Raw genomic sequence first — 11,028 nt, 5'->3', positions numbered from 1 at the left:
TAAGCGTACAGCTCTCCAGAAATTACGTCCTGCTTGCATAACCGATGAAGTTAAACTCTTTCAAAACTATTTCTAGAACATCTACCACAGAGTGAAGCTTTTGTCGCTAACAGATGTTCCCCCAATGTTGGCAGCTTCCAGCAGAAAAGTATTCGCAATGCTACAATCATCCCAAATATAGACACAGCTCTTAACGAAGGTCCCTGCTGTAAGAGGACGACAGCAGAGAAACGCAATAACGGGTTTGGGCTATTTTGCACAGCGGATGTTTATTGACGGCAAAAAAACCAAAATTAGACCAGATTACGATAAAAAAAACCAGATTACGATCGCCAGCTGGAAAACGACGACCCACCGAACTGGGTTGGTTTTTGTGCCTGCTGTGCCGCTAGCCCACCGAACGACACCCCGGACGAGGACGATCCGAGCTGCTCGAACAGATTGTTCGATGGCGTTGGCGATGCGCCGATGCCGCCAGCCGGCGAACTTCCAGCACCGAACGGTGATCCCCCACCGAACGTGGCCTTCGGACTGCCGAACGTGGGTGCACCGCCGAAGGTTGGCGCACCGCCAAACGTGGGCGCACCGCCGAACGTGGGTGCACCGCCAAACGTGGGCGCTGCACCGAACGCTGGCGGTTTGCTGAATGCTGACGCCGTCGTACCACCAGTCGGCGAAGCGAACGCATTCACACCCGCACCCGTACCACCGCTACTGAACGGACCTCCCCCAGGACTGCCGGTGACCGCCGATCCAAACGCACCGCCGGTGGACACTGCACCACCACCACCACCACCAAAGATGGATTGTGTTGAAGAGACGGGCTGCTGCTGGGCACCAACCGTACCAAACAGACCGCCACCGGTGGTTGGAGCCGATGCGACCGGACTGCCGAATATGTTGCCACCGGAGCTTGCCACGCCACCGGTGGTTGCTGCTGCACCAAACGCGGACGAACCTCCAAAAATCGAACCACCGGGAGGGCTGTTCGCTGTGGTGCCTGCACTTCCGAACATGCTGCCACCTCCCAACGACGAGTTGCCTCCCGGGGCAGGACTGGCGGTGGTCGCATTACCAAAAATATTGCTCGTAGTTGTGGCCGCGCTCGATCCGAAAATGGAGGAACCGGACGGCGTTCCTCCACCGCCGCCAAAGAACGATCCGCCGGTTGAGGGTGTACTGGTGGCAGCCGCCGCCGCTGCACCGGAACTGAAAAATCCACCAAAAATATTGCCCCCGGCAGCGGCAGCAGCAGCGGTAGTGCCGGCGGTGGTGCTGCTAACGACGGTGGATACTGGCGCGGTCGATGCGACACTCGGTTGTACCACCGAAGCGAACAAGCCGACGGGAACTGAAGACGCTGCCGTTGCTGCTGGCGGTGCTGCTGCTGCTGCTGCTGCTGTACCGAACGTAGCCGTAGCTGGTTTCCCTGAGCCAAAGAAAGACCCGCCGGAGGACGAAACGGCTGCACCACCGCCGCCAAAGATATTGCTGGCCGGCGTATCCGTTGCTTTCGGTGAACCGAACGTGGCCGAAGTGAAAATGTTTCCACCCGTAACCGACGAGGGACTCTTGGGAGTTGTGGAGGTGGCCGCGTTCGGTGAGCAGATGCTAATCGAGCTGAGCAAATTGGAGGTGGCATCGGTCGCTGCTGTTGTGGTGGTTGCACCGGCACTTGTCGCAGTCGTCGTTGCATCAGTAACGCTCGCCGAAGGAACGGTTGTCGTAGCGGTCGTTGAAGTTGCCGTTAGAAGATTCGGTTTTTCTAGCGATAATTTTCCGAAAGAAAATGTGCCTGCCGGTGGAGCGGCCGTTGTTGTGGTGGAGCTGGTGGAAAGTGACCCAAATCCAATGCCGGATGTTGTAGAGGAAGCAGTAGCTGTTGGTCCGCCAGTGGCAGCTGTCGTCGATGGTGTATCCGTGGACGCTACTGCTGCTGACGACGCTTTCGCTGCACCAAATCCAGCCGACGCAAAGCTATTGCTGCCGAACGTTAAACCAACCGAGCTGCTGCTTGTTGCAGCAGCACCAGTTCCGCCTGCATTTCCATTAACAACAGCGCTACTGTTAGTTGGTTTAGTGCTGCCAAACCCGGATTCGCTCCCCGTCTGTCCCGAACCAGACGAAAACGTCGGTGTTACGGTAAGCGAACCGAACGATATGCCCGAAAATAGACCCGCAATTGGTTTGACGCCATCATTCGTCGACGTTACGGTTGTCGCCGTCGTGGCAACAACCGCCACCGAAGACGCTGCTTTATTAACGCTGCCGAAAAACCCACCCGAACCGAAGCTGCTAGTGCCACCGGCCGCGGTTAGGCCGCTACCGAATGGACCTTCTGCGAGTGGTTTAGCTGGCGGAGCACTCTTCACGGTAAGATCCACCGACCCGGAGTCAACCTTCTGCAGCAAACTGGTAAGGGCCGGCAGTGGTGCTTTCGTGGCCGGTTCCACCGGTCCAAACGAGGGAGGCAACGGTTTATCCTTCTGCACCGTCGTCTCATCCACCGATGGGAGAACGTTTTCGTTCGTAAGGGAAGAAACGGCCACCGGCTTCGGTTTGCCTAGGCCGAGCGATCCTTCCGAGGGTGGTGGGCCAAGGTTGAAAGAGATGCCTGTTCCGGTCGCAGCAGCGCTGACGGTAGTTGTGGTGGAAGGTAGATCGAATGAAAAGTTTGGTTTCGCCAGCGAACCGAACGTTAGTCCCGATTGACCGTTGGTCCCGGCACTGCCGAACGAGAATACAGGCTTCGCGGGAGCGCTAGTCGAGGACAAGGACGTGTCAGCCGACGAGGACGTTACGAATGATGCTCCGGAAGCCGCCGAGGAAGCAAAACTAAACGGACCAGAAGCAGTGGGTTTCGAGACAGGGATGTTCTCCTTGCCGTCGCCGGCCAAACCTTTTTTGTCCTTATCGCTTTCCTTGCTGTGGCTGGGAGCGGCAAAGCTGAGCCCAGTACTGATGCTTCCACCGTTCGGGGTTGGTTTCATTGCCGGATCAACCGCCGCCGTTAGTGGAGTAATTGTGGTTTGCCCAAAGGAAAAGCTTCCTTGAGCGCTTGGAGCTGCTGCTGCTGTTGCTGCTAGCGTGGCTTGGGTACCGAACGAAAATGCTTTCGTATTAGCTGTGGAAGTTCCCAATGGTTTAACCGGTTGCTGTTTGGGTTGCTGTTGGACTACCCGCTGTTGTTGTTGTTGTTGAGGTTGTTGCTGCTGCTGTTGTTGCAGTTTGTTTTGTTCCGCTTCCTTGGTAACGGACGGAACGGTCGCCCTAGACGCAGCCGTCTGTTGCTGCGCTACCTTAGCCTTTTCCTGCTCCACGTTCAGCCTCCTGACTTGATCGCGACGCTCACGGACCACCTCCGAGCTAAGGCCAACGCGATCCGGACGCTGCGGTTTCACCGTTACCACCTTTCGCCCGGCAAGCACCCTTCGCAGGGTGGCCAGCTTCGATTCGCTTAACTTTCTCGTGTCGGCCGCCACCTGATCACCGAGCGTCATCGATATGATCGAATCCGTTAACGATTCGATCGCACTCTCGGATGTGTCGGTCGCGTTGCTACCGCCTTTCACACTGCGATCATCCAACCCTTTCAAACTGCCCCGCAACCCGAGCTTATTCTTCAGGTACGCCAATTTATCACTCTGCCGGTTTAGAATGTCCTGCTGCTTCGACAGCGTCTGGTACAGCACTTCCAGGCTCGGGATGTGCATTCGCTGCTTGGCTCGCGCCTGTTTCGCCTCCTCCAAACACATCCACTGTGCTTTCAGCTGCTTCGTAACGGTGCGCAGCTGGTTTTCATTGACCTGGAGCATATTTTCCAGCGCGCTAAGCTGACGCCTGCTCGTCTGGGACATGCCGCCGTGCGCTTCCTGGTACTGATGCACGGTCGGATTGTTGTAGATTGTGCTCTTGCTGTTCGCTTCCGCCACCATCGCGAACGCTTCGTTTAATCCGAGCCGTAGCGACTGGACGTCCGACACGAGCGATTGGGTGCTTTCGTTCGCCTGCGCTATGATGTCCTCCAGTTCGCGCAGGTTCCGTATAATCTGGGCCGACTCCTCCTTCACGCCGATTTGCACGTTCAGCGTGCGGTTGCGCTGCTGCAGATCGATCAGCTCGCGTGCAAAGCGATTGATCTCATCGACCATTAGTGTGCGTATGATTGCGTTACTGTCTTCCGAGGAAAAGTCGGACTTCTTTTGGGCCGCTGGTGCCGGTGGCTGTGGACGCGTCACTCCGGTGGAAGCATTTGCACCACTATTTTGCTGCGGCTGTTGCAGCTGAACGGACGGGGCGTACGTCGGGGGTACAGTGACGAGCGGTTTGCTTGCATCCGGTCCCGCAGAGGACGTGACGGTCGTGGTGGGAACACTCGATCCCATCGATGCCATCGCCGCTTGAAAAGGCGGAGCAGACATCGTAGGAAGACCGCCGGCGCTTGTCCCCAGCTGCCCGAATGTGCTCGCAGCTGTCGTCCCCTGGGCAGCAAAGCCAGCAAACGCGGGAGCTTTCTTGTCATTATTGCCATTTGCTCCCGTCGTCACACCTTGCGATAATCCTTGGCCCCCCATGGGCGCAGATCCAAACGTAATGTTCTTGCCAAATGTCGGCGCAATTGCTGGGGCTGCCGGTTTCTGTTGCTGCAGTCCGGTCACGGCACCACCACCGAACAAGTTTATCGGAGATTTTTGCACCGCGTCACCGACACCGGGATTGAAGAAAGATTTCGATTTCGCAATAGCCGGCGTCGATGTGGCACCGTTCGGTACAGCGAAAGATATTTCCGAGGGTGGTAACATTCCCGCGGTAGCTGGGGCGGCGACCGGAACGTTCGCATTCATGCTGGAAGCTGGCGCCGTTGATGCCGGTGCCGATTTTTCCACGTCCACCTTAACGAACGCTCCTCCGGACAGATCTTGCACCGGCTTTGGTGGAGAGCAAATGTTCGGCACGTTCGGCAGAGTGTTGAGCACGTTGAAGGAAACCAACTGGCCGTAGGTGGAAAGCAGATGGATCATTGGCATCACCGGGAACGTCTGCTCGCCGATTACGAGCTCGTGCGTACAGCCCGTTTCAAGCACCATGCCGATGGGGAACGTTTCCTGCTTATCGCTCGTCAGCGGCAACTCTGCGCGCGCCTCGTCCGTCGTGGTCCACTGGCACCAGGTGGGCGATTCGCCGCTTTCCGTCGTACCCAATATCCCAACCTCCATGCTGTTGGCGGACGCCATCAGCAGCAGATTCCAGGGCAGGATGTGCTGCAAAAACACCTGCCCTTTGCGCGGTCCACTCTGACTGTAGCAGATGTCGTCATAGTTGATAAAAACTGGATTGGCGGGCGCCTTGGGAGCGTTCACGATGAACAGTGCTGGCACCGAATCGTCCGCATGCGGTAGAAATACGGCCGCAAACTGGTACGTACTGAGCCACTGGACTGCTAGCACGTCGAACCCACCGTCCACTACACCGGCCGGGCAGACGATGGTGCGGGCCGGTTTGAGATCCGGTTTGTACTGGACCAGCTTCCCGTTTGCGAATGCTACCACCAGCTGTTTGCCCTTTGGACTCCAGCAGACACACTGTGCCCGTTCCGCTGGATTGCTCGTATCGAGTGAATGAAACTCCAGCCCGGCCGGTTCCTTTAGCGTGTACGCCGAAAGCCCACCGGCTTCGGTACGCACTGCCAGCACATTATGAAGCACCGGATTCCAACAGAGCTGTGTACTCCGCACATTGGGCTGCGCGGATGTTTTGATTTCATGCACCTTCACAATCGATCCGGTCAAAAACGATGGTACCGAGTAGATGTACACGAACGGTACACCGTTCGCGACGATGTCCACCGCCAGAAATCCATGATCGCAGCTAACGGCCAACTGGTACGGTACGCTCGGCAGCGGAACCGTTCGCAACGGTACGATCTCATTGATCACCCGGTCGGTGGTGATGTCCTTCAGCTTGAGTACGCGCAGCTCGCAACCAACGGTACCGGCAAACACGAGCCCGTGCACACTGGCCGTAGCAAGCAAATTGCAGCCATGTTTTGCATTTCCATCTCCTTTAAAAACCGGAACCTTGCTCTGTAGCTTGAACTTTAGTTCCTTTTGAAACGAAAGGAAATAACACAACAGCGTCAGTGCATCATCATCGTCGTTCGCTTTAAAATGTAAACATAACCTATCATCCAACCTACCGTAACATCCAAACCAAGCGGTGCCGGTTGTGCCATTTTCTCACTGCGCGTTAGCTGGCTGTTTTGTCCGCTTAACTCTACTGTCTAGTCCAGAGACCAACCGGTAATAAAATGGGGCACGTTTTATCTGCCGGATTCGTTTTATTTCACAACAATCCGTCCGTAAACCGAGCGACGCAACACACAACTTTCGTTCCACATACAAACCCGCTTTTTTTCGCCTTCATCAATTGACAGCACATCGACAGTTCTGATTTCCAAGATCCGAGAATAAGCTGCGTCTACACGGCGCGAAAATCTACAACGGAAAACTGTACCTTTATAATCGAAAAGAAGCAATAGAAATGTTCCAGCATATTTATCCATTTCTTTTATTAACTTTTAATGCGAAAATAATAATGACACGCAAACAAACATCCTTACGACGGAATGCTTGTAGCATGGATGGCATTCGCGTGGTGTCGTTTCCCACCCGACGTCCTTATCTCTACTGATGCATACATCTACAGCTGACAGTCACTATCAGTAGTGAGCAAGGTATGTAGATATAGAAGGTAGAGTTGTTTAGAGCAAATTGACATTTCTCGACCTGACATAACAGTTCCGTGGTGATCAAGGGGAAGGGTATTGAGAAGAGTGATGGCAGCGTCGGAGGAGGCGCCGGTGGTGGTATCGCTTGCGATTTTTTGATGAAAAATGCAACCAAATATCGTCAATCTTCTGTGGGACAACATTGGATCTGCGAAGATGACCCATAAACTAGCGAAATTGCTGAAGGGACTGAGAATCGAGGCTGTTTGTTCATGTTGGTAGCCCCATACCATATGTTTTTGTAAACAAACTCTGACATAACTCGACTAAAATGTCGCCCTGTCAAATCGATAAAAATTCACCTTCTAAATACATACACCTTGGTAGTGAGTAGCACCCACTTAACTATACGTAGCCGCGTTTACACGTTCACTTCCCAACACGTGACACTTTATTGAGTAGCAACGAACATATTTGAACTCTTCCTTGTTGCCCATGCAGATTTTCTAGGAAAGCAACTGGCATGGTCGTCGTTATAAACGCAACGTCGGAGGATTCCTGTGAAACGGTGTGAAACATACATAATTTTTTGTCCTTTCGGCATCACTCAACAATCTGTGAATTAACAAGAACTATCTGGCGTAGTAGGCGCTGAAAGGTGTTGAATTGCCCAAAAAGCTACTCCCCTCCTTGGTAGTCGGTAAACGGAAATGGATAACCACCACGCACGGTAATATCTCGTACTATTATCTGAAACATGGGCACTATGATACGCTGTAATATAATTATCCGATTTCGCATTTCTTTTTTAGATACGGTACGCGCGATCCATCCCCTACCTACATGATGGACAAAGCCTTGCGACAAAGTTCGGAGGAATATTTCCGCGAGTTATTCGGTTTAGATGATTTGCAGTTGCAGGACACAATTACTTCCAGCAGTGGTCACAGCGCACCAGTTTCTACCGTCAACTATCGAGCACTGTACAACGAGATGAAAGCAAAAGCGAAGCAACTGAGATGCGTAAGTAACCGCCCGTTCACTGGCTACTACATCCGTTAGGTGCTTTACCCATTTGGGCGCATGACGCTCATTTTACCAAAACAGGAAAATGAATTCTTGCGGAACAAACTAAGAGAAAGCGAGTGCCAACTGTTGCAAATTACTCGCGACCGTACCTTTTTGCTAGAGCGACTGGTCGCATACGAAAGGCGCCGCGTACCATCAACGGATACCACGTGCTCAGAACTGGACACATCGGATCAAAGTATAAAACAGACACATCCCCGGGGCTCGAAAAATGGCCGTTCGAGTATAGCAGGTGCGATGAAGAAATTCGGTAATTAAGTGATCAGTAGCATCCTAATGCTTTTTATTTGCGTTTCACTCAACTGGGATCCATTCTTCTTCTGGGGTTTCTTCATCCAGTATAACAAATCGTTCCGCATATTCCAAGATCAGCAAACGATTCTCTACTCCGATCATGCCAATTGCGGCACGGAAATCTTTCAATGCAGCTTTTTCTTCCTTTTTCAGCTGTACCGGTTCAGAACCGTTGCACAGATATAGCAGGGCCCATAGATCCAGCAGATAGAAACAGCCGGTTAAGTATTCTAAGCTCATGCAGTTGTACTGTTCACGCCGGATCGATGCAAGTTCAATTGCATATTTGCGTAGGGTAGAATGCCAAAAGTCGCTCCTCACTGCATGTCTGGTGTAGCGGTGAAGTATGGCCTCCAGTACGTCCGCCCTGGTTTGGTTAGAGCCGACTAAGGTTTGTGCGCACCGGGCATATAGCGTCACAACCCGCCGAAAATCGTTGTCCACTGGAAATTAAAAAAAAAGAATGGAACGAACATTTATTACCGCAAAGTGACGAGCAGCAACCACGTGTACGCCATACTTACAATGGTGTGGATCATCATTCATGGTGATTTGCAAAATATTGCCGTACCAATCGGTATCGATTTCTGCTGAGCAGTGGGCACAGTATATGCTCTTACCGTCCTGCAAATGCTCCATACTTAGCTCCAAAGAAAACTGCTGCCAGCAACGAGAGCAACGGATTGCATTGTGCATTGTGAGGAAAGTGTCGACGCCACTTTGGCATCGGTCACAAGTGCAGTCGAAACAGTACTGCTGCTTCAGATGCATCAAGCGCATCTCTCGGCTCATAAGCTTATAATGGGGACCGTAACAGTTAACCACCTCGCTGTCGGGTGCAATCAGCCGGGTAGCGTATACCATCAGCGTCGATCGATCGAAGTGATTGCGAATGTTCGGATTGCAAGCATGGTTAAACATGCTTATTTGGGGGTATATCGCTGTGAATATACGTGCGCTGCTAAAGCAAAGATGCAACAGACCAACTTGCGGATGGAAGCTGTCCTCCTGCAGCAGATCGAACGGTTCCAACCGCGCTGCATCGCTGTAGGAGGCGCAAGGCGATGTAGCGCTGAGTTCACTGATCGCGTGCCCATTGCATACCAGTTGCCCGATGTGGCGCATTATTAATGCTGCACAGTAATTAGGCAAGTGGCCGCCAGTTACCTCCTGCGGAAAACCATGTTCACTCAAAAATGGGGTAAATTCCATCAGATAAATGGAGAGCATTAAAGCGGCCTGGAATTGCAAACCAATAAACGTGAGTTCAGTATGTGTCCAGCATTGAAATTATATGCTGTATATTGGCGTTTGAACGCATTGAACGTACGTACTCACCATCGCATAGCGCAGCACATCGTCTGGATCCATTTTGTGGAAGTTTGTAACCAACCGTAACACTTTTCCGTACTGGCCGTAGTCCTTTCCACCGCTAGTGATTGCGCCTAGCCATTTTCTGAGTGACCATTCTACGCATGACGCTGCACTCACCTTCAATAGTTCGCTACGAATCGTATCGAAACCGTCCAGAAAGCTGCGTATTCCCAGGTGGGCGATTCCGATGAAATACCACAACCGTTTCTGATACCCGGCACACTCAAAGCGGTGGACCTGTCGGTGATCGGCTCTGCACTGGATGCTGCAGTAGCATGCACCTCCACAGCTGGAGCATCTAAGACATGATGGGAAATGGAATTGTTCTTCTGTACTCGTAGCCTGTAAACCCGCGTGCGAACGGTTACTTACGGAAAAGGAATCACGTTCACCCTGGCACACTTTTGGCAGTGGTACGAGGTGCGTCCGTTTGGATCATACACCGGAACGAACGAGACGGCCGTTTCTCTGGAAATGATGTGATCCGTGTGAAGTGTTTCTTGAGCAATAGCATGTCGTCCTTTTGTAGGGGTTACACAGCTGGAAAAAGGAAAAGGTTCCATCATTCGACTTTTCGCTGGGCACTTGATAATCTAGCTGTGAGAAAGGTTCTACGTGCATCTTTACAGCTGCGAGAAAGTTACTATAACTCGGTGTTGCAGTTTCTTCCACCGTACGCTTCTCGGCTGCATCATATTTGGCCTGGAGTGTTTGCAATTTTTCCCGCTCGCCCTTCGACAGGATCCGCGACGGATCGGCCTGCAGCTTCGATAAACCGTCGACAATGGGGCCTAGCTTGCTGGGATCGTTCATGCTTTCGGCACATTCCGCTTGGCGGAAGTACACTTTCAGTCTTTTTTCTTCCGGATAATCTCCATCCAGCGCCAGCTGACAATCCTCATACGCTTCCCGATAGCGTCCTAAACGAATCAGCACAATGGCACGGTTTGCGTGACCCAACGCTAGTGCTCGCGAGGCGCATGGGGCGGCAAAGATGGCTCGGTTATAAGCTTGCAGCACCAGATGGTTGCTGGATTTGCCCTTGAACATCACATTACCATTCGTGCGATGTTTGTCGGATAATGCCTCTCCATCGGGCCGAATGTTCGGAAGGCGGCGAAGCCATTCTCGCAGTTCACTCCTGTAAAGTGGAAAGAGAATCCGATAATAATGCAAATGCAACTATGTGGAAGCAATATTTCACAACAAAACTACCGGGACGTGTCGTTCGACAGACGCGTTATCACTCCCAGCTCATCATTGAAACGCGCTGGCAGGTACTGGTGCAACTCCAATTCCAATATTGCTCTTTCGATAAATGTGTCCCATGCACTTCCCATGCTTTAAATTGATAGCGAAATTGCTCAAGGGATTGAGAATCGAGGCTGTTTGTTAATGTTTGTAGCCTCATACCATATGTTTTGGTAAACAAACTCTGACATAACTCGGCTAAAATGTCGCCCTGTCAAATCGATAAAAATTCACCTTCTAAATCAAGGTGTATGTATTTGGTGTATATTTACAAGGTGTATATCTACATACCT

The 11,028-nt window shown here is 52.2% G+C and overlaps 3 protein-coding genes across 3 annotated transcripts; 1 reads left to right on the top strand and 2 right to left on the bottom strand.

The window, feature by feature from the left end:
• Positions 1 to 250: 250 nt before the first annotated feature.
• Positions 251 to 6,446, bottom strand: LOC118508998 (nuclear pore complex protein Nup214). The gene is made up of 2 exons (XM_036049002.1): positions 6,197 to 6,446; positions 251 to 6,104 (listed from the first exon to the last, which is right to left on the bottom strand). The coding sequence occupies exons 1-2, from the start codon at positions 6,230 to 6,232 to the stop codon at positions 324 to 326; spliced, it is 5,817 nt and encodes a 1,938-aa protein (XP_035904895.1). The 5' UTR covers positions 6,233 to 6,446; the 3' UTR covers positions 251 to 323.
• A 650-nt stretch (positions 6,447 to 7,096) lies between these two features.
• LOC118508996 (INO80 complex subunit E-like) lies at positions 7,097 to 8,108 on the top strand. The gene is made up of 4 exons (XM_036048999.1): positions 7,097 to 7,295; positions 7,358 to 7,457; positions 7,540 to 7,750; positions 7,835 to 8,108. Exons 2-4 carry the CDS (start codon positions 7,438 to 7,440, stop codon positions 8,072 to 8,074), a joined length of 471 nt encoding a protein of 156 aa, XP_035904892.1. The 5' UTR covers positions 7,097 to 7,295; positions 7,358 to 7,437; the 3' UTR covers positions 8,075 to 8,108.
• LOC118508993 (SET and MYND domain-containing protein 4-like) lies at positions 8,071 to 10,934 on the bottom strand. The gene is made up of 6 exons (XM_036048991.1): positions 10,700 to 10,934; positions 10,104 to 10,625; positions 9,857 to 10,024; positions 9,449 to 9,782; positions 8,635 to 9,349; positions 8,071 to 8,553 (listed from the first exon to the last, which is right to left on the bottom strand). The coding sequence occupies exons 1-6, from the start codon at positions 10,822 to 10,824 to the stop codon at positions 8,111 to 8,113; spliced, it is 2,307 nt and encodes a 768-aa protein (XP_035904884.1). The 5' UTR covers positions 10,825 to 10,934; the 3' UTR covers positions 8,071 to 8,110.
• Positions 10,935 to 11,028: the final 94 nt, after the last annotated feature.

This window comes from Anopheles stephensi, chromosome 3, assembly GCF_013141755.1.
Source record: "Anopheles stephensi strain Indian chromosome 3, UCI_ANSTEP_V1.0, whole genome shotgun sequence".
Taxonomy (NCBI): domain Eukaryota; kingdom Metazoa; phylum Arthropoda; class Insecta; order Diptera; family Culicidae; genus Anopheles; species Anopheles stephensi.
This window is presented reverse-complemented; position numbering and strand designations above follow the sequence as displayed.